General features: G+C 38.7%; 1 protein-coding gene across 2 annotated transcripts; it reads right to left on the reverse strand.

Moving 5' to 3' along the window:
• Positions 1-6,256: 6,256 nt before the first annotated feature.
• ARPP19 (cAMP regulated phosphoprotein 19) lies at positions 6,257-21,312 on the reverse strand. Of its 2 annotated transcripts, none has more exons than XM_037502506.1 (3): positions 21,138-21,312; positions 12,065-12,187; positions 6,257-7,177 (listed from the first exon to the last, which is right to left on the reverse strand). In XM_037502506.1, the coding sequence occupies exons 1-3, from the start codon at positions 21,180-21,182 to the stop codon at positions 7,007-7,009; spliced, it is 339 nt and encodes a 112-aa protein (XP_037358403.1). In that variant the 5' UTR covers positions 21,183-21,312; the 3' UTR covers positions 6,257-7,006. The 2 variants fall into 2 exon arrangements, with proteins under 2 accessions (XP_037358403.1, XP_037358404.1); XM_037502507.2 differs by having other exon boundaries at positions 12,065-12,197; positions 21,138-21,171.
• Between the last annotated feature and the right edge of the window lie 2,627 nt (positions 21,313-23,939).

Genomic DNA, 23,939 nt, shown 5'->3' on the forward strand with positions numbered 1-23,939 from the left:
AATCACCAAGTGGTCCTTTTGATGTTCTTCCTTGAGGTAGCCAATTATGTTCATGAAATGAGAGGACACCAGAGGCACCAGCAATACAGAAATGGGCTAAACCCAGATGTATTTCTCTTGTACCCTCTGACATACAAAATTCCAGTAAGAAATGTTCAATCCACAAACAACAGAGTCTACAGATTCCCTGGTGGGAAGGCCCTGAACTACTTGTCAAGTGAGGCTGATACTGGAGGCTACATATGGGTGTTGAAAGGAACAGACATTAACAATTAGGTTTTGCATACTGGAAGGGAGACACAAATACTCAAAATACTATTAAGGAATTGGAACAGAAGATACTATACCAATTTGGGTCACTGACTTAGATTGATGGGACCAAGAGACACATTCTACAGCTGAGTGTTCTCATCTGGGGCCCAAAAAAAAAAAAGACAGCAGAAGTACATATTGTGACTGGCGAATGGTAGTGGGTTCTTGATTCCCTCACTCAAGAATGAAATGAGGACTCTAACCATGACAGTTGATTTTGAAACTGAGATTTTATTGAAGTGACAGAGCGATAGAAAGCTCTAGGGAAACCTCAGGGGTGAGGATCTCACCAAGGGAGAGCAGCCTCTCCCTTATACAGGCCATAAGGAGCTAAACAGAAGGGATGACATTACTCTACATTGGGGGGGGGGGGAGGTAAGAGGGAAATTTTGGAGCAGCCTTGCATTCACCCTAAAATATACTTCAGATGTTTCATGCTCAAAAAAATGGAGGGGAAGTCCCAACCATAGGCAGAGCTCTTAGTATAATCATGAAGACAAAGTGGAGTGGAGGGATAAAAAAATGAGGAGGGCTAAGTTCAGGATTCTTCTCAAGATACATGCAACACTAACTGGATCCTATGGGTCTCTCTGGGGCCAGCAGTAGTTCTGCATTGCAGTCACTGGACTGCTAACACAATTGACTAAACCAACTAAGTTCTAGGGATGGAGAGTAATAATTTGCTGTAATTTATTGAGCAATGATTTATATGCACTATTGTTCATGTTGTTTCCAAGATTACATAAAAAGGGAAAAGAAGCACATCCAAGAGATCCTATTAAAGGTTTAATAATTAAAACAGGCAATTGAACTATTTACTGTCTGAATCTGGGGTGGGGTGAAGACACCAGGGGTTGACTTATTACCCCTTCAAGAGTGTATACTCACACTCAGCGTGAGAGGGGCTTAGGGAGGGACCCCATCGGATGGATTTCTCAGCTTTTCTGGGGAATCTGAGGAAAAGGAAGTGGTGGAGTAAGCTGGTGCAACTATATAGTTCTTAACCACATTACTGTTTTCTCACCTGAAGCAGCAGTCTTGTTCAAATGATCAAATACTTATTTGATCTTAGTTCTTGTCCTGCAGCTCCTCTGAAAGCCTTGGGATTTTCCAAATGTAAGATGTTAAATGTGTCCTTTGCTATGCTAATGAAGGTAATTTTTGGCAAACACCAGAGATAGGGGGCTGGTTGCCAGAAGAACCAACCTTGTGGTTACGATGGAACCTTCTGTCCCATCCCAATTTCCTAGGTGGGGAGAGGGAATAAAAGTGGAGTCAATGACCAATGATTTCAGTCATGCCTATGAAGTCCTATTAAAAAAAAGCCCAGGAAGGACTTCAGAGTTTCCACAAGGCTGCCTTGGTGGAACCCAAGCTTCACTAGAGCAGAAGCTCCTTTGTTCCAGAACCTCACCTTATGCTTGTGGGGAACCTCTGATTGATAGCCAGTAGGCAGAAGTAGATAATCTGGCCTTGAGATGAACACCTGAAGCCCGGGGAGGCATTCATGGGAACTTCCAAATCTGTAGTTGGTGAGAAGCACAGGTAACTCCCTGGGGCTTACATTCAGTCTAAATGGAGGGAGGCCTTGGCAGACTGAACCTTTAACCAGTGGAACTTGACACTATTTCCAGACAGAGGGCAGAATTTTGAGTTGAATTCTCAGTGTCTGAGAACTACATGTTGGTGCAGGGAAGCCTCCACACCTCCTGGGACTCAACAACATACCCACTTGTTTCCAATATACTATTCCATCTTACTTTTACTCATTCAACAAGCATTTGAGTATGCCTGTCATTCCTAGGGGCTAGGGATACAATAATGAATTAGACTCCCTCTTAGGAACTTAAAAAGTTGAGCTGAGTTAAAATGAAAAAGATGAAAGAAGCTGCCAAGCTATGAACCAATGTCTGGTGTGGGAAAGGGAGTTAAGTGTTGAAGGGGGGCAGGAATGAGCTTAGAGATTTTGAGAAGTTTTATGAATGCTAAGAACAGAAGATGAGGGTTGAGTCAGTAGGCGCACAACACAGATAAGGAAGGAGTGGAAAATTACGTTAGGAACTAGTATGAGTTGTCCATTTAAGAAACATTTAGTGGCTTGGAGTATGGTGCCAGCAGTGCAGAGAAAACAAATTCAGTATTTGTGGGGCTGTTGGTCAGTCTCTGAGAAATCAAGAATGGCTCCAGTTTGGTTGAAGCACTTGACTAAATGCAGTGATTCATTTACTAAACTGAAGGCTGGAGGCAAAGATAGGCTTAAGGGAGAAAAATGAAGAATTCCTTCACATGCCTTGTTCTCCAACCAAATTCCTTTTCCCCAAGCCCCTGCCTTTTTGAAAATAACATTCCCTCTACCTAAAATGCTCTTCTCTTCCTCCATTATCCCCACTCATGCTATAGCAACTCATCTTTTAAAGCCCCCTCTAAAACTAATCTATCACTCATCACATTTATCCCAAGTTAAATACCTCATTCCTCTAGAGTTCCTGGAAATTTATTTCTCTCTCTCTTAAGGAATGTAATACTTCCTACTTGCACTAAATCACATATGAATTACATTCTCAGAATATAAGATTCTTGTCTTACAACCTATTTCTAACCATATCGGACTAGAGCATTTTATATACAAGATGGAGAAAACTAATAATCTGCAAATATTTAGTCTTACCTTAATTACAAAATCTTTACAAATAAAGACTTATGATTTCATTAATATACAATATTTAAATTAAAACAAAATTTAAGATTACAAGAGTGACTTTTTTCACATAGAATAGTTGAAAACTAAATGAATCAACCTCAGAAAACACTGAAAAACATGTTTAACACTTAAAATAAGACAAAACTGCAAATCGAATGAATAGAAATTAAGTAGATCAATTTATTTTTTGTATATTTCATAAGTATAATTTTGGAGGGGCTATTTGACAAATTTCAGCATCAACTGCCAACTCTAAACATGTTCAACAAAAAAAGGCATTTACCCTTGTCCCTTTTAAAAATACAGGCGAAGTGTCCTATTGCATCACAAAAGACAGAGATGAGGGTGTATTAAAGGAATAAGGTACTTTCTTCCAAGTGCTATTTAGCCAGTAACATAATACAAACATACATAGATGGTTATCATGATCACCAGTTATTTGCAGAATAAAACCCATAGGCCTACTTGACCTAAAAATGTTAAAACTAAAATCCATTTTTCAATCCTAGATTAACAATTCCAGAGCAAAACTTCTTTGATCCCAAATTTACAAAGTATGGTGGGAAGCTGGGGGTGAAAGGTATATGGGCAAAGACTGGCAGTGCACGCCGTGTTGCAGAATTGAAGCAGAGGCTCAAATTAGACATTATCTGTGTTAGAATCATATTTCTGAACATTTAAAATGTGCCTTAATTGTGACATACTGGGAAGGATATTAAGGACTGATAATTCATCAGCCCTAAATACCATTTACTGAGTGCCACCTGTGAGTTTAAGAAATAAGCAGGAGTATGGGGATGAAGTCAACTAAGTGAAATAAGGCAAATGAAAAGCAGAAGAAACGTGATTGAGTGTCTGGGAATGTAGAAGTCTGCCAGAGGAACAGCTTTCATTGCCACTCAGATGTGCTCTCTGCAGAGGTTACCAGCCCCTGGACCATCGAACAACATGGTTAGAGGAGAATCTAAGTAGAGATTACATTTTATCTTACATTTTATCAGCTTTGATAAAATGTCACTCATTTGGGTTGAGAAAGAACACAGTCTAATTTAGCAGAAAGGATCAATAAATATTCAGAGGTATAGTTTTGATACATCAAGTAAAAAGAGCAGCGAATTCCAACTGCTGAATAACAAGTAGAGGCTTTACCAGTCCTCTTTGATGACTAGTTAAAGACTTATTTTTAGGTCAGCAGCAGGAGGGTGTTGAGTAACTTGCAAATAGATTACAAACACGCTCCTTCCGAATCCATCAAAACAATCCAACAATCTGAACTATCCCAACATGCCAAGAACTAGAAATGTTTTAGATGTAGCCTGCAAAAACCAAAATGTTCCATAAAACTGTACTAACAACGTACAAACTAGATATGAAACACAGTATTTCAGACTTCAGCTAATTTTCTTGATGTATGATCTCCTACTTCAGTTTGCTCTATTAGTCATTGATAACAAGTAGACGATTACATTTAGCCATTTCTAAAACCACATCTCTGAAATCATAGAAATGATTAAGCTTCTCTAGTCAAGCAATGGTACAACAGCCTACAAAACACATCTTCAGTAAACTCAATTTTGAGGCAGAACAAAAAATAGAAAATTTAAAACCTCTCTATTCCAAGCACCAATAATGGATGCTAAGCACTTTCACCTACAAAGCCTTAATGATAGGTCTTTCCAAATGGGAAATCCTGAGATTTTAAGCACTGTGACTTTATAGAAGGCAGGCTGGCTTAATGAAGAAATTCACTTCTAATAAAAAGACAATAATATTTTGGGCACTTACTCAGTAAATCACAGATCCTCAAGTTTTGAGGTAGGTATATATTAACAATGGATTTTACAAATTAAACTCAGGCAGAGGTTATATTACTTATCCTGAACCATAGCAGGTATCCTATCACGGTCAAGAAAAACATGTATCTCAGAGCTTTTAGTCTTGTTTGATGTGTGAATTTAATGGTGATAGCTTACAAATAGTCACTTAAAAAGACTGGATATTACAGAAATTCTGCTTTTGGTTATTTTGTGATTTTTAAAACAGTCCTACAAAGATATTGGGGAGTAACTTACTTGCTCCCATTACAAATTTATTTTTATGTAACCGATCCTTACAATGATAAATTAGCACACTGCTGATTTTGTTGTTTTTCTGCCATTGGGGGTGAGTGTAACAGTAAGATAATTAGTATAATATCCTCAGAGCACTAGGCAGCCTTCAAGTGCAGGTGCTATGCTCAAGGCACCATCTCAACAACTTAGGGTCATGGGAAAGCAGGTATACAAATGGAGCCAAGATCCAGAAAAGATGCCAGGATCCAAAGGAGGGGGCCCTGTACAAATCAAAGATGAATTATAGTATCTTTCAGGCTACTGATCCTCATTATCAAGGCTAGTACGCTCTACACTTTGTATCAATGAAGCCTGTTAATAAAAGTTCTTACTAAATGACAGGTAAAATTAAATAGATTTTATTAAAGTGGTAGAGAAGCAAAATATCTAAATATTTTAATATGTTTCACCTATCATATAAATTACTTTGTTGTAATCCTAATTCACTTTAGTTCATCATAATTAAATTTACCCGAATTTAGTTTATCCTGACACAGGTTCCTAGGCTAGTGGTCTCAAGTATTTGTTGTTTCATTTTAAAGTTCCTTTTATTTAAACAATTGTCAAAGATTAGTAATAACATAGGATTAAGTGTCAACAATTGAGACATTATATGAACTTCATTGTGTTCTAAAATACAGCAAATTAAAAAGGATATAGATACCTATGCTTCCAAACAGACTGAAATAGCACAGCCTAACATGATTTGAGTCAAAGAAATAAGAAAAAAGGAGGGAGGGGCCACAGGAAGCAGAACACCGAAGCCTTTTATTTTAATGCCCCAAATTTGACTGGAAGTAAAAATTTTCTACATTAAAAAAGTTATATAAATTACATGAATTGCAATTTTCATAAAAGTCAAAATGAAATGTTCTGCATAGGACAAAAGATATGCCTAAGCAACATATCATATTTGCACAAGGCCACTGAATGTCATGGATATAGGTAACAAACAAAAAAGCTTATCTATAGCAGACTGAGCAAAGATTTCAGTTTGGTATTTCATAAGCCCAAAATTGTAAACTGCTCTTATACAAAAGCTCTAATGACATACAGAGTTTTGTGTAGGAACTCTTGTGCTTCTGGTTGGCACATCATTTGTTTTAATATGTGAAATTAATACAGACATTTGTGAGAGGTTGTGCAAAATTACTGTATTTACAAAAATGGCACAAAAGTGGATTCAACAGTCGATGCACATGCACACTCCATTCACATCTTCAACAACGAAAGTTATTCTAACACTACAGAACTGAATAAAGATGACTAGCTTCAACAGCAGCTGTTAAGCACTAGAGTCACATAAGTTACACCAGAATGGGCAAATATTGCCCAAGTAAAATTCTATCATTAAAGCTGAAACAGGTTTAAGGCCGTTCAAGTTCAAGCACAGAGAAACAAATCTTTTAGAGCCTATTTGTTTGAAATATGTTAACTTTCTTCCAACGTATGGTCTTAAACTTCTGTTTTACAAAATCCAAAGGGAAAATACAGAAGAAATCAATACAATAGAGGTTACATTACATAAGAGTAACATATACAAAGTTGTAATTAAGATTAAGGAAAGCCAAACTTTAAAATTTTAAAACTTGCTTGTTACTTGTTGGAACCAGCCTTACACTAAGAGTTAGGTAATATATACAATTATTTTCAAGTAGATTACGGTATGTTGCTCTAACATATTCTTTTCATCAGTGCACTGTTAAAACTAATCAAAAACGCTACACATGTATATTCCCTTACAATAGCAGCATATACTACCGCTACCTGCAAAGCTGTCACTCTCAAATGACTTAGTGAATGAAAGGAAATAAAAGCAGAGAAGTAACATCAAGGAGAAATGATAGGGAATTAGAAGATTCATGCAGTTCAGCTCTTTTAATCAGCCAGCCAGCTTGCTAGTAACAAGGGATGGTTTCCGTTGAGGAAGGTCCTGTGGAGTGGGAATGTGGTCGCCAGTAACCTCTGTCTTATCCGGGGTTGCAGCAGGAAGTTGCTTGTTCTTCATTTTTGCTTTAGCCATATTATAATCCCCAGAATCAAAATATTTTTGCTACAAGGAAAAAAAAAAGAATTTAAAAGTAGAGTTTAAAAGCTTTCATATGCAATTTTGCTGGTTTTTAAGATACATGTCACCCTATACTGTCAATAGAAATTAAGTTAGCAAAAAAACCAAACAAACAAAAAAACAAAAAAAAAACCCATAAATTAATTAGATGAACAGCTCTCTCTCTTTGTGAGGAGTTCCAGCTAATTTGGTAATGGAGAAGAGAGGCCAGAATCTCTTTTTCAGACTGACATGAACCACTCTGGTTCCAGTAAGAAATCCTCAAAATTGAAATCAATTTTACCAAGTTATCTTGGTAGTAGTCCTAATTTATAGTGAAAAATGTAAACCTTCCATTTTACTAACAGAATAACCAGGCTCCAATTCTTGCTTTTTTGGGGAACAAACCCCTATAACCCATAACTTGCACTACTTTTAATCAAATTAATATATTATTTAGGACCTCCCTGGTGGCGCAAGGGGTTAAGACGCAACCTATGAAGCTGTTTGCAGTCTCTGCAGCACAAGTTCGATCCCTGGCCGACTAGGAAGCAACCCCACATGGTGCAGCAGACCTCTCCTGACTTGCCGCCGCTCCTCCCCTCAGCAATGTACTTCAGTCAATCTGCCTGTTGTTTCCTGCTCTGTCTCTGGTGAATCCTCTCACCCCCCACACCTCTGGCCTGTACCCCAGCTCTTATATGCATAAATAAATCTTTAAAAAAAAAGTGATATTATTTATAGTTGCTGATACTGTGTCATATAATATAAGGGTTTCTGCAAGGATTTAAATCATTTATTTCAACCAGAACAGTTTGCCAAAAACCAAAATTAAGGTTAAAATATAAATGTAGGTTAACAGAAGAAATAAATTCACTAGAAATCATCACTTAAAATGTACATATCTATTCTAAACCTACATTTTCTACTTAGGATAATAAATATCTTTTTCTATCCATTACTCTTTATAGAGGAATAAACAATAACCATTTCCTCTATTACTGAAGTAGAAATTGTGATGAGAGCTAAAGATCAATATTAATATAGCTAATTTATGGAGTTAAAAAAAGATGAATTTGCCTTAGGTTATGACTTTGACCTATCATGTTTAGCCTATCTTTATTAAGCACCTGTCATTACATGAGGCACAGTGTGAGTGCTGGAGAGAGACACAAAGACAACAGTGAAGTCATCTATTATACTTTCTTCAGTACACTAGGAGCTATAGGTACTTAAAAAAGGGGAACCTAATTCTGGAGTGGGAAAGAATAAATAATGTAGCTACAAGATGAGGGCCTGGACAAAAGGTAAAGGGGGAAGCAAGGAAAGAATTCTGAAACCTCAGGTACATCTCATGTTGCAAATGAAGTAGCTAGAACTCACAGCTTAGAGTAAAATTGTTGAGTGGTCCAGGAAAAGGTCTCATTGGTTGCTCCTTCCAGGTTCTATTCCTTGGTAAGTCAGATTTGGTCCAAGGGTCTAAAGTCAGCTTTTCAGTTGTCGCTATACATTTAACACATTGCGTAATAATAAGAAAACCTGGACCAGAACCTTTCCAAGGCTTCCTGCAACTTCGTTTCTGCATGTTTTAAAATGTGTAGTTTAAAAAAAAAAATCTCAGCCCTTCTGATGCACTGTACATTATTATAGAGCTGCTTCTGAAGTCTAAAGGAGAAAAGGCAGCCTGGTCCAATTTCTCAGAATCAAAGCAGGGTGTTGTGAGAAATATAACACCATGCAAGCCATGCAAATCTGCTCCCCCTTCATACTAATGCCAGTTTCTAATGATACTTTATAGCAAGTTCATCACAAAGGAATTTCACTTAACTGTAGATCAGGTTACTCCATTTGGGTAAAAGAATTTATTTATTGTGGCTAGAGACAAAACTATAATCAAGTTTAACAATTATTAACTACTCTGGGTAGAGGAATGAATTAGAGCAATGTTTCTCATATTGAGATACAGACTAAGAAGGTGGCATTTGTTGTCTTTAACAAGAAATTCGGTTACCATTTTAAATGTCCTAAGTTTTCAAATGAAAATCTCTGAAAGTTAAAACATTCTAGATCATCTGAATGACAATTTTATAAAAGCCTCCTCCAACACAAATTTAGGGGCCTTGCTTATTTATATCAGTATTTATAATTACTGACAGCTATGCAATCACCCAAAGTGACATGATTTAACCTTTTAGGCTGTATTTCTTAAAACTAGATCCTCAGTTTTCTTGGGACCTCTCAAACTCCACAAATTTGAAAAACCATGGGCTCTCTATATATTGCTTCTTCATACACCTCCTAGTTTTGACATATGGTCATTATGTATATCATAATTGTTAAGCATCTAAAAAAGGTGTCAATCTTCCATGCCTCATAATACCACTGAGTTACAGCAGAAAGAAACCTAATACAAATATCTAACCAACCTTCTCAAATGAACAAGAAACTGTTTAAAGTTATTAATATAACTTACCTGCCTGCTATTATGAGAGGAAAACCAAAACGCAGGAAACTATAATTCAGAGTTTAAAAAAACCCACTAAATTCTTTTAATATAAGAAATGATAAAGATGAATAACACAACAGCCCAAATATTCGAAGAAGCAATGGGAAAAAGTTTCCTAAACACTACTAATCAATCAAATCCCAAACTGAAATAATAATTTAGTAAATATTATACCATCTATTTCATAATTAAAATTACAACTGATGGGGCCATTTCAAAATTATATTTGTTACAAAATACATTCTACCTATAAAGATTCGTTCTACATATGTTCCACATTTTGTCTTTTCTGTTTATCCCAAATTTATGCTCTTTATAATTATGCTTTTAATTGATCACATATTCTTTTTGTTGACATAGTAACTGTTTGCTGCTGAAGAGTGGTGCTGCTTTTAATTATAAAGTTACAACTATTTTCAAACTTAAAACTTTTATTGAGCTATACTCGACTCACCAAATATTCAGAAACATGAAATTTTATAAACCTTGATTTATACTTTTTCCAAAAACAATTAATGATAATTTTAAATGCTATACATAGCAGAAAGCATTAAGTTTCATTCAACCTCATCAGTAGGTATTATTTTTTTTTTAGTAGGTATTATTTTAAATTGTTTTTCCAATTTAGTTATAAATGTACTATGGTATGATTGTTCTAATTGACATTTCATTTGATTTGTAATATGGATATTTTGTTCTGTGTTTAATAACTCTATTTCCTATCCAAATTTAGGAAAACCTTAATGTTTTTATTGTATATTTCAAGGTTCCTTCAATATATTAGTTACTAATTTTTGTAGTAATTACCCTACTTAATTACCTCTCATTGAACAGACTTTACATTTTTATGTTATACATCTTCCTTTTCATCCTATTATTTAAAAACTGAATTTTATTCTTTCACATAAGATAAAAAGCACCATTCTATAATTTGCCACTTAAAAATTAATTTATTAAATCAAGTAATTTGTTAAAATATCTTCTTGTAGAAAGACAAATATTATGTAATCTCACTTCTATGTGAAATCCTAAAATACTGTACTCTTTGAAACCGAGAAAAATGGTGGTTACCAGAGGCTGAGGGATGGAAGAGAGGAGGAAATACTGGCTAAAGAGTATAAGCTTTCAATTATAGGATGAGTAAGTTTCAGGGATCTAGTGTACAGCACGGTGACCACAGTTAACAAAAATGGACTTTAGACCTACAAGCTGCTGTGAGAGTAAAGCTTTAATGTTCTCACCATAAGAATAAAACAAAATGGTAATAATGTGATGTAAAAGATGTGCTAACCTTATTATGGTAAGTAGTTAAGTACTTTCATGACATATACATGTATCAAATCACACACTGTACACCTTAAATTTACAGTATTATGTGTTGATTTTATTTCAATGAAATAGGGGAAAAAAGATTCTTTCAGAAATTGGTTTATTTCAGAAAATAATCTATGTATTATAACAGCTTACAACTGCAGCTAACACACATAAAAAACATACATTTATATGTTAACATGCTATGTAAGCAAGCAGCAGAATACCACTTAAAGTATCTATTTAAGCAGAAACATGATTTGGCATGACTTAATAAACAAATCTCTTCCATAAATAAGAGTCCATCTTTCCTTGTATGGTAAATTGATATGTGCTAAAGCTGAAAATGGAGCCTTTTAATTTTTATAAGCAAAAGGGTTGGAAAACTTAAGGAATAAACATGCACCATTATTTCACCCTATCACTATTGAAAAAAGATTTCCACTTCATAAAGAATGCCAAGATTAAAAAAAAAAATATTTTCAGTGATTTGAACTACTAAGATTACAATGCATAAACTGTATTGACTCTGAAATGTATTATGTAAAGGAGACAGTAAAAATGTTAATTTAAGCCAAATTCAAAAGTATTTGAAGCCTTGTAATATGTGGAAATCACCTTTAAATGAGGTGAAAGTTTAAAAATAAGGGCAGGACATCACATTCAGCGTAACAGTTATTTTTGGAAAGAAGAAGAAATGAGGTTACATATACACATGGTAGGTTTCAAATATATCTACATTTTCTTTCTTACAAAGATAAAATGGAAGGAAATATGGCAAAATGTTATAATAAATACGGGCGGTAGATATATGGTTTCTATTATAGTTCCCCTTAAATGGGTTGTTAAAGCTCTCCTTTTCCAGAAGCCTGAAATAGCTTATAGTTAGAACTAATGAAGAGATATAGATTCTTTAATATGTATTTACAGAATGAATACAAAACACTGGAAAAAACATGTAACATAAATAAACCTGGCAAGGTATATAGCTAAATATGCAGACACTCAATTTACAACCTGCCAGCACAGTGGGTTCATAAGCTTCAAGCATTTGAAAATTACACATGAGAACTTACCCCTTTCTGCAATCGTTTCCTTAAGAAATCTGAACCTCCAGGTTTTTGTCCCAGATGAGGATACCTTGCTTTCAATTTTGCTTCTTCAGCTTTCTCTGGACTAGTCACTTTATCTTCCATTTCCTGAAATAATCTTAAATAAATTACTTCTCTATTACAAGTCAGTTATTTAAAATAATTCACCTTTCAATACTTGTATTCTGACTTCAGCTGTCGAAGGCCAACTGATGCAGCATCTGACTAAGAAATCAAGCACAGAAGCTTTTAAAACATCTCTGTCTTGTTTTTCAGAAGATCCATGTGATAGCTCTATTATAGCTGTGATGCATGTGTAACACCCCACACACTGGATAAAAATATCCAGATAGCTCAGCTCTGAAGTCTTGCTTGCCATTACTTTCCAGTCATGTATAATACATTTATAGTCAGTCACCTTCTATGGAATTCATCAGCTCTTGCCTATATTTAGAGAACCATTTTAATACTGTTAAAATGCTGAAGATCTTTTTGAGCTCCTATTTATCCCAAATCATGTATGTCTGGAAGTTCCTGAGTTTAATAGAAATTACCAGCAGCTGACTTACCAGCACATTTCCCCTGAATTAATCAATACAGAAGATCTTGATATTTATAAAAGGAACATCATCTTTACGTGTGTGTTCTTGTTTAATTCCCTACTCCCACATTTAATGACAAATTCACAAAGGGCCCATTCTCTAATGTATTAAAACACATTTTCTGTCTGTCAGTATCTTGAGCCTATTCACTTTTATGTCTTGATATAGTCTACTTTCTTCCCAGGAGTCATATTTAATAGGGAAGCAATATCACTTTATGGCAGGGACTGCAGAAGAATGAATTAAGAAAAATAAAGCCACCCTACAAGTGGAGGTTGGACAATGGCTAGGCACACTTTTCAGCTAATGAACCCATTTCTGCATACCAGCTCAGCAAAAGTATTCCTCTCTGTGTATTTTGATTATTCTAAGCTACATATGTATAGTCAAAAAGTGGGACTGTTAAATCTATAAACGCTGTTTTTGTGTAGCAAATAGTTTCTCAATCTAGGAACTGAAGAAACAGCTTCATACAATGTTTACATGTATTTTCCTCAAAACTGTATTCACATTTCAAATCAGTTTTGTTCATTTTACTTATTGTCAGTATATCCTTCAACTTGATCAGTTTTCTCAATGTGTCATTACATCTTCTTTCTCATTGCTCGTCTTGGAGAATTTTGAGAATAAAGCTGCTGCTGTCAAACAGACTTTTTCGATGGGGGTCTCTCTTATGTGTATGCTCCCTTATGCCTCAATTTTCTACTTTCCTCCTATTAGGTTGCAGTTTCATGTATCTATTTTGATCTTCGCAGTGGTGACATCATTCAAGCATTTCATGTACACAAAATTCAACTATGTGTGCTCAGTAAGAGACAGACTTTAAATAGTGTCAGTGATTCTGTCAGCCATTCCTTTCAAAAAGGGTATACCCTTATACGAGTGTAACAGATCTGTTATGCAAATCTGTTTCCAAGATGGCCTCGGTCCCTGGTAACTTTCCAAATGTAATCATAGCAACATGCTAGCTGTCATTCTAGTATTTAAAACAAAATTTTAAAACAAAAATTAGCATCTAACCTGGTACATAACTGAATCAGTGCAATCATCTGTTCAAACACTGGACAAAAGTAGCTACTTACCCTACTGAGAAATGAAAGTGCAGTGCCCAATATAATCATGATGAGATTTTTTATGTTAGTTGTATGCAATTTTGCCTCATTTTAAGACATGGTGACAGTGAACTCACTTATTAAAGTGGAAAAATAATGTAAATCTAAGGTGAGCAGTTTAGAAAAGTGAGCTGGATACACCAAACAGTTCTCTGTGGGTCAGGCTTCAAATGGAAGCATCTACCTATAGCTTGAGAATATTTATAGAGCTGCAGGTTCAGAAGAACTGGAAGAGGAACCTATCCATACTTTTGGGTTCCCCTATATTGTAGCTGTTTTTAAAATCGGTTGACTTGTATTTCTACATCAAAGGACTCCAACTTGATTATAGCCTTTCAGTCCCAGCACTTTCAAATTAAAGGATGTTAATGTCCTATCCAGCCTTTCATGAGACTGAAAAATAAGAGCTCTGTACACGTCGCTTTGTTTGATTTGAATGATTAGTTCTCTAAGAGTCCTCAAATTTTTTGATATAGGGTAGCAACTTTTCAGTTTCCAGTATCACTGTAGGTTTCTCCCATTTTGTAAACAAAGGGAAGAGAGATGTTCACAATTTGCCATCTTATCTGGCTTTCCTTATTTTCTTATATAAAGAATATGTTCATGTATATATTTGTATATAACATTAAGCATGTTCAAATCAGTTAAAATTGTTTACTATAGAAAAAGTTTGGGGCAAAAAAGTACCTACAGCTGAAAACATTTAGGTTGACAATGGATTGACAATGTGTCTTAGGGAAACAAACCAGTTCTTGAGCAATTTAACCAAATACATAACACAATGCCAAGTCTCTACTGGTTGGAACTTCTTAGGAGATTCAGATTTTCAGCTACATTTAACACCAAAAGAGGAAAAAACATATGACTAAAGCTTCATTTTTTAAAGGTTGCAAATATCATCAAAACTCCCACAATATTTTTTATGGATCATACAGAAACATGCTTAATCTTTTGCAGATGCAGACAATTTTAGGACCTTACAGGTAAGTGAGCTCAAATGATTGGACATCCACTAATGTTCTGTCAGAGCTACAGATCTGCTTGTGGAGTATAAATAACATGTCAGGTGGTAGACTGTGTTCACTGGCATTCAGTCCACAGTTACCCTTCTCTAAACACTCTCCTGAAAAGCCAGAAGGCTGAAACTCATTTCCCACACTTGAAATGGCACCTACACTGGATAAAAAGTCACAGAAAGAACCTATTATGTTCTGGGTAATGTCACCAACAATGTGCAGACAGCAACATCCCCTGGAGGGAGGAGCTGTTAATGTCTATTGCAGCAACTACTAAGTGGAGGTAGAGAATGCTGAGCTCAGGATAGTGCTCATCTTGGCAGGATCAACAGCTTTCTGCACTTCCTCACACCTTCTCCTTCTTGCCCCTCTATCTTTTCCAGTAATCTGTAACCTAATTCCCTAAATCACATCCCAATTTGTTTGAAATATACAGTGGCTTCTATTAACCACACATGACACTGATAAAAAACCAGGTAAGATAAGTCATTTTTCCTATAGTCATGTTAAAAAATGCAAAAAAAAAAAAAAAAAAAAGCATAATGTGCTATGATGGGGAGCTATGGGTGCCTTGGTGGTGAGTGTGTTAACACATCTAAAGGGTGTGATCCTAAGCCTCTAAATCATATACAATGCTGTAAACCAATGCTATCTCAAAAAATAAATCAAGCCAAAAAAACTTTAAAAAATGCTAAAAGGGACACAGATTTTGATGTGATCGCAGGTTTCTGGATATCCTTCAAAGGAATCCCTAAACAATTATTTCATATAGAATGAAAGTAAATTCGAGGGCCTCCCTGGTGGCGCAAGGGGTTGAACACAGCACTATGAAGCTACCGGCAGCCTCTGCATCACCAATTTGATCCCAGCTGGCCAGGGAGCTACCCGTGTGGCGCAGCTGACCTCTTGTGCCTCGCCCACTGCTCCCTTCAGCAGTGTATTTCAGTCTGCTTGTTCTGCTCCCCACTCTGTCTCTGGTAAATCCTCTCACCCTTCAAACTTCTGACCTGTACCCCAGCTCTTGTATACATAAGTAAATCTTTAAAAAAAAAAAGGAAAATAAGTTCTAAGAAAGGTTTGAGATAACAGAAGAAAACAGCAAAGAAATTGGTGCATGTATATTAACAAGTCGCTTTTCTAACTTTAATGTCTTAATATGTGAGATTATAGAAGAACAAAAATACCATATAATAGTATTTTTAGAGCTTAAGTGTTCCATGATCCAAAATAACTTTCACTGTATACTCTATACCTAACACAGGTCTAGTATTTATTAGTTAGGCACTTATATTTTTGGTAAACTATTCTGTGGGAATACATCAGATAGCCTTTCTGTATGTAAATAGGACATAAGGTATAAAAACATACATATAAAAAAAGGGCATTCAAATAATTAAGGATTTTGTAGTCTGTTATGAACGGGTATGGTCTGAATGATAGATGCCATTTTTCAACCCTCAGCAGAGAAGTTATATGGTGACATCAGCGATAAAAACCCAAGCACCACTCTAAGCAAACTTTCTTCTATCTGTTCAGCAACATGCTCATTGATGCACTCACTGACTGATGAATAAGTTGAAAAGATTAATATAAGTCAACAAATCCTCCAAGATATTGCCAGGAAGGTACCAAGACTGTTATCGACCCCTATGGAAAAACACTGTTGTTCTATTAAGTTCTTATTGTTTATCCAGACCCTGGAATTTAATGGGTCCAATAAAAATCTACCTATGGGCAAAACAATGTTTTCCAGTAGTTTCAATTATCCTAAGCAACTTTCTAAACAGCTAATTGTTTTTCATATTCTAAAAGACATGGGTTCAGGAACAGAAGTTGGTAATTATTTAAATCTTGCAGAGGTTATGTCCAGCAAATTGCTAACATAGCAAACTGCTAAAATAGCAAGAAACACTTGAAAACTTTTCTGAGGTCTACTTCTAGATGCCTAAGAATCAAAGGTTGTACACAAATCCAACAAGCACATCACACTCTTAAAACACCCTTAAGCTGGAGTAGGATCAAAACATGGGTTTTGATGGTGCATGGGTGAAGTGGTGGTAGGAATCTCACCTCACCGGGACTATAACCGAGATGAGAAAGCATACATTGTATAAAAATGAAGAACGATGTAAAAAATGTGTAAAATAAAAATATAGTAAAAAAATAAAACAGAAAAAAATAAATGAAACACCCTTAAGCCTTAGCCACCAATGGTAGTATCAAACAGCACCAGAAAAAGCCAGAAACTGAAATTTTTTTAAACTGAGAAAGGAGAAAGCAATTTATATGACTCTTTACTGAAGATATATGGAAGTAATTTAAATAATTCTCTTCTTTCCACCACTCACAAAAGCATACAAAAACCAGATTTTAGTTGAGCACCTTATTACATTTCAAGAATTTTGCAATAAAATCTCTAGAAAACCTGCTACTGGAGATTTTAAAAAACATCAACAAAAAGCAACAATATATCTGGGAACACACCTCTTGTCTTAAGAGGGCCCAAGTCAAGATTTGTACATTAACATGGCCTATCTTTTTTTTTTAAAGATTTATTTATTTATGCATACAAGAGCTGGGGTACAGGCCAGAGATGCAGGGGGGTGAGAGGATTCACCAGAGACAGAGCAGGGAATAGAACAGGCAGACTGACTGAAATACACTGCTGAGGGAAGCAGCGGGCAAGTCAGGAGAGGTCTGCTTCGCCATGTGGGTTGCTCCCTGACCGGCTGGGATAGAACTCCTGCTTGGGATAGAACTCCTGCTGCAGAGGCTGAGGATTGATTGCTACATAGTTTGGTGCTTAACCCCTTGTGCCACCAGGGAGGCCCTGGCCTCTCTTTTCATTTCATTTTATTTATTTATTTATTTATTTATTTAAAAAGATTTATTTGTTTGTTTGTTTGTACAAGCGCTGGGTACAGTCAGAAGCACAGGAGGGTGAGAGAATTCACCAGAGCCAGAGCGGGGAGCAGAGCAGGCAGAAGGACCGAAGTACACTGCTGAGGGGAGCAGCGGGCGGCAGGAGAGGTCTGCGCGCCATGTGGGACCCTCCTCCAGTGGCTGGGGAGCAGCCGGGAATGAACCCGGCTCTGCAGAGGCTGCAGGCAGCTTCGCAACCCAGCGCTCAACCGCTGCGCCACCGTGGAGGCCCATGGCCTCTCTTTTTAAACTGCAGTCTAGCATTGCCAGTTGTACTGGAATCAGAGTTTGGCAATGGTTTCAACAGAAAAGTTCTGAGGAAAATATATTTAAACAACTTTTTCTGAACAATGCATGTACTATGTTTTGTAATATGTGAGAAAAGGTAAATAAATACAGGATACCTGAGCTTAAGATGCTCACCATGAAAATAGAATTAACTGTTTTAAGTCTCCATACGCTTCTTCTCAACTCCAGGATGAGAGTGCTTAAGCTCAGTGTTATACAACTGCAATTCAGATGATAGATCCCAGAAGCCTGTGCTCATTTTTTTAAAAAGTGTTCTGCTTTCACTTCAGCGATAATTCAAGAGAAAGACAGACGCATATTCTAGGGCACCTGAACTGCCATCTCACGTGTAAGTAAATGTTTTTGATTTCTGTGTCTGAGCTTTCATTTGTTAAAAACTCAGCAGTACTATACCAACTGTCCAGGACCAGAAAAGAATGGCGATGAATTAAAAATGTAAATAATGTATACAGAACTCCAGGATCATTTAAAAAGAAGAACTGAATGGTATAGGGGTTTAACTCGCCAAACTCAAAACCTCCTATACTTTAACAACTACTACCATAGTCACAAATCACTGAAAATTTAGTTACAGCAAAACAGCATGCCATTCTGAATAATTTAGACTGCTTTTATTTATTTTAGTTCTACAGGGCATAAGATAGTTTATGCTTCTTTTTATGTATGTATATATGTAATGAACATGCCAATTTAAAAAAGTCTATACAGTTCTCTTCACAAGAGTACACACACGTCTCAAGAGAAACAGTGAGCTCTTATTCCATGTACAGCTTGCCTCTTTACCTTAATTTTTCATAGGCAATAGGCCAGGGTACCTTAAAACTGTAAAGTATTTAAGTTAAACACGTGGCTTTAATTGAAAGATCAATTGAAATAGACAATAACCCCATTTTTAGGTCATCTTACTATTCTTACATATGAAAGAAGTGATTTGGCCCAGGAAAACACAGAAATGACTATGCACATTTCCCTCATGTTAAGGAATCATAGTATCCAAGCTAGGAGCACTTAGCATCTAAAGTCAGCCCTACATCCGAGTGACTTTATGAACAACACACTTAGTGCTATTGACAGCAGCCCTAAAAACAAAGATCCTGAAATAAAATTTTAATGTAAACCTTTATAAAGAGAAAACACTGAACATATTCTTAATGTTGCTGAGACATTAGGCTGTTCCAAATAAAAGCATTCACACTGTAGAAATCAACATTTTATACTGTGCAAACATACTAACAAATAAAAATTACATAGCATATTATTGTGCATCAGAAATCAAGAATGAAGCTGATTTCTGTATTTAGGACAAGAACTGCAGAGACAAGTTTGCTATTTTTTCTGGGTTCCTAAATATCAAGCAATTATGAACACTGATAAGTATTTTAAAAGTCAGTAACATCTAATATTAATGTTAGGATTTTAACACTTAAAACTATATATTTTTGCCCCCAAAATCCACTGAAAAATATCCAAATAGTTTTTATTGGAATATTCCCAGACACTGTAGAAACTTGGCCTACTACTAATGCTACTGCCATCCCTCCCTCCCTCCAGTTATTTTGCAAGTAGGTGGTTCTATTATAACACAACTAATCAACTCAGGAAAAGTTTAAATGGCCAAGAACAAATGGACTGGTTTAGACAGTGATCAAATTTCTAACCTAAGAGCAGAAACCCTTAAAAATAGAAGCATGACACCAAATCCCATTCACGATAATGCTGTCTGATTTTTTTTCAGAAAAGCGTTGGTTAACTCTCCATAAACAATTTGGGAGCTACCATATCATGGACCTCGACCCAGAAGGTCAAGGCAGCAGAAAGGGCAAGCACCATTCTTGACAAAACGTAAAGATTTTGTACTTGTAATTCGAATCATACTGGTTACTGCCCTATTTCCCTACATCAGAAAGCTGCGACTCTTACAGAATATCCCTATGTTTCTAAGAAAAACCTTGCCCACCAAGTAAAATTGTCAAATTTCAATCTTTTGGTTTTTAGTCACTCCCTTAGGTGACTCGCACTAGCTCACATTTTTGAGCACACAACGCCTCATATAAGCCTCAACACCCATATGAAGTAAATACTCTTTATCTTCATTTTACAGATGAGACTGAAGCTTAAAATGTCAACGAAATGACCAAGGGTAAATGCAAACAAGGACTGGAATCCAACTGCAACCCGTGGTCCAACTCGGTGCTCAACCCTGAGCTAGCGCCTCTGGAGCGGACAGCAGGCAGACAATACAAGCAGTTGGAGCTCAGTACGTTCTTCAAGAAATAAATGTTAGGTGGGAAAAGAATGTCCTAAAGCTAATTCCATACAGGCTTTGTGGACTCCATCCCCACCCCAGGCCAAAGCCAAAGACTCTGGGAACTCCAAATCCCATCATCACCAAAGGGAAGGTGGCTGGGACCTGAGGGTGGGGTTAAGCAGCCAGGTTGGTATAAAGCCAGACACGTGGGCTTTGGAGGGGTCCCCCATTTTGGCTCCCCGCCAGCTCGCAGCGTCCGGCCAGCTCTGAGAGTGCCTTTGGGTTTCCAGGTCGGCGGATCAGGTAGGACGCATTAAAGACTTTATTTCCCTATTTTCTCCCTGAGTTGTACATTTCCTTAATTCCCTTTCCCTTGTAAATAAACCTTTTATGAACCTTTTGTGTGTGCCTGCAGTGGAGTATTAATAGGTCCCTTGAAAGTGAGGACCCACAGCCAGGCAACCCGTTCAATATCGGGGCTGCCCTATAACAGCAACAGAAAACTTCCAACAAGCAGAGTGCAGTTCACAGTGTAACTTCGGCTTCATGCAAACGGCTGGGTCCTGTCATGAGTAGCAATTAAGGAAAAAGAGGCTTTGGACGCAGGGAACGTTACAAGTCCCACCACGCTGCTCTACCCACACGCCCACTGCGGGCATCCGATCCCGGCGAGTCTTCGCCTTCGCGGCCGCGGCGGATTGGCGCCGCCCGGGCTCGGTAGCGGCGCTGCGGCGTGAAATCGGGCGCGCCCCTCCGCAAGCGGTGGAGCAGGCGGCCCCCCAGGCCGGCTCCGGGCCTTCCGCGCCCCTTCCCTTCCCCCTCCGCGGCCCGCGCCCCGCGCACACCCACCTTCTGCTCCTCCGCGGAGGCAGCTTCGGGGACTTCCGCGGACATCCTGCTCCCTCTGAAGACCAGACGCCGGGAAAAGATGCGATTACCGGGTGGCCGAGGCCGCCCGGCCGCCGCGCCGCCTCAGGCCCACCCGCCCCCGGCCCTCCGGGCCGCCTGCGCCCGCGAAAATGGCCGCCGCCTTATGACGACACGGAGTCTCGCGCCGCTTGGCGGGCGTCGACTCCCGCCCGCCGGAGCCCGGCCGCCCCTCCCGCTCCTCCAGCGCCGCAACGCCCAAGCACTTCCGGTTCTCCTTCAAAGGTCGCGGGTTCTCCTTACCTCACATCCGCTTGCCCAATGCTTCCTGGGACTTGTAGTTTATAAGCGAAAATCTCCAGGGCTTTTTTGGTCTTGCAAGGGTCTCTTTTGTTCCAGGAGTCTTACTGTTTCTGCCTCCGTGGACTCAACCTAGACCCATGGGGCGCGCTCAAAAGCGTTGTGCTGCCTTGTTCCACAAGTCTGGACCCCATCTGCCTAACCCCAATTTGCTTTTCAGCCCCCAATCCTACATCATTGCCTAAGGAAAACTTCTCCTGAGCTCCCATACTAGGACAGATACTTCTTGATTCCTATCACATTTCTCTAATTCTTCAACAACGCACACTGTTATCTAATTAGACAATATTTTTGATTATTAATGTCTCCTTTTCTGCTCAGATAATCTTGTAAACATTTTAAAAATGTTCTGAGAATGACCCCACCCTGCTCTAGCAGAACAAAGCCACCTAGAGAGTGAAAGGATTGGCGCGCTAAAGAGGAGGAGAGACAAGTTTCTCACAGGCAGGAAAATTTATTGCACCCCTGGGCAAAGTTCAGGGACCCAAGGTGGGGGGGGGTCAGTGAAGTCAAGACCTTTGCCAGGGGGAGGCAGACTTTTATAGGGTTGTTACAGGGAGAGAGGCAGCCCAGACTCACAAACCTGCCTGCTCTAAATGGGTTCTGCCATCCGCCGCATGAACACAAAACATATGAGACTGTAATGGGAAGGAACTTTAATACAATTAGGAAACAATACAGGAAAGGCAAAGAATACAGTTTCTAAATCAAGCACCCAAAGTTACCTATCCCCTCCTGGGTAAAAGTCCACCCATGCAGGACTGGCCCAGGGCAAGGCCCCAAAGCCTGCCACAAGTCTAAAGCATGTTCCAGTGGGGACCAACAGAAAAGGATCAGAAACAACCAGACAAGTCTGGAAGGAAAAGAGCAAAATCAAGACAAAACTGCCATTGTCACCTCCCCGCAGGTCTCTCACCCACATCTGTGTCACCCCGTCCACGACCAAAAGGCAAGTGTAGTTTCTTCATGTGTCTCTCGGCACCACGTGCCTCCTCCAGGTCTCCTTCTGGCTCCATCCTGCTTCCTTCCTCAGTCTCCTCTGCAGCTTCTCCTCTCCCTGCTCAGCTCCACCCTCCCTTGGGTGGGGCAGGAAACCTGGAACCTCCCCCTTTCCTGGGGACCACCCTGTTAGAGGGTGAGGAGAGGTCAGGTGGAAAACTGGGTTTGTAGGGCAGGAAAAGGTTTATTGTCTGATTTTTTTCTAGGTGGGCTTCTGCATTCCTGCCCCCTGCATCGACTTTTCATACCAGCCTTTTGTTGATAGGAAAAGGGGTGACAGCTCTTTCTTTGGCTACTTCCTGCTGGAAGGGGGCAAAGACCAGGGGAACTCAGACCTGGTTATGCCGGTCTTCTGCAGGCCTGCGAGAATATGGGTGGAGAAGTTGCTTAAAGGTGGAACAAGACGTTTCCTGAATGTGAGCCTGTATGAATTTTAGGAGGCAAGGAGCAAAAAGAAAAAATAAGGTTGTCATTAGTATTGGCCCCAAGAGTGGGAGGAGCCATGAGACTATAGGATTTTGAAACCATGTCAGTGGAGACTTGGAGCCCCCGGTTTCCCTTTCATGTCTTTGTGGAGTTTCATTACGGCTTCCACATTTTGTTCTACAATCCCTGATTCACTGATATAACAACATTCTTCCCTGAGGAACAGGCAGGTACCCTCCCCCTTATCAGCCATTAACAAGTCCAGAGCCCGCCGATTTTGGAGAGTGACCTGTGCCAGGGAGGTGAGCTGTCTTTGTAATGATGCTAAAGACACATAGGATTGTTCTAAGGAGATATCTAGTCATTCATAAAAATCCTGGGCAGAAATAAGGCTGTGTCCCAGGGCCCCACCTGCCACACCTATGGCTGCAATCGATGACACCAGGCTGATCCCAACCATGATTGGAAGAAAGGCCGCCCGCTTAGTCCAGTGTGGTGAGAGTAACCACCCTAGCTCAGACCGTCCGTAGAGTTAACTGTGGGGCCATCAGAACTTGGATACATGGGCCTGGAGTGGAAGAATGAATACACCGAGAGAGCCATTGCATCAGAAAAAGGTTCCCCTTGTTGTTTGGAGCGCAGAAGTAATCGAAATGTTAGAAGTGCAGGAATGAAAGCTGACAAGGGCGTCAGTTTGATAGCAGGGGTAGCTGTGATTGGCATCCCGCGTTTGATAATAGGTAAAGCAGAGGAAAGGTTAGTACATGGTGCTTACTGAGCCAAGTTTGAGTTATTGAGATTTGTGCAGAACAGCCAGCTAGGAGGCAGTCCGCTGTGCCCACCCAGTGGGTGGTCTCGGTAGACCCTGAGACATAGGTCTCCCTAACTTTGAATTTCCATAGATAGGACACTGGGCTAGGGGAGATTTTGACAAGAAATGTGCATCCTAGTAGGACCCAGGTTATGACATAGTTTGTTTTCGGGGGCACGTTTGACCCG

The sequence above is a fragment of the Talpa occidentalis genome, unplaced genomic scaffold (assembly GCF_014898055.3).
Source record: "Talpa occidentalis isolate TD23 unplaced genomic scaffold, MPIMG_talOcc4v2.1 talOcc4.11, whole genome shotgun sequence".
NCBI classification, from domain to species: Eukaryota; Metazoa; Chordata; class Mammalia; order Eulipotyphla; family Talpidae; genus Talpa; species Talpa occidentalis.

Bases quoted from the DNA above. Each gene is read 5' to 3' on its own strand.
- ARPP19 (XM_037502506.1), bottom strand. From the start codon at position 21,182: ATGTCCGCGGAAGTCCCCGAAGCTGCCTCCGCGGAGGAGCAGAAG. The intron at 12,188-21,137 runs GTGGGTGTGCGC...AGATTATTTCAG, and splicing joins CCTCCGCGGAGGAGCAGAAG to GAAATGGAAGATAAAGTGAC. The intron at 7,178-12,064 runs GTAAGTTCTCAT...TTTTCCTTGTAG, and splicing joins GGAAACGATTGCAGAAAGGG to CAAAAATATTTTGATTCTGG.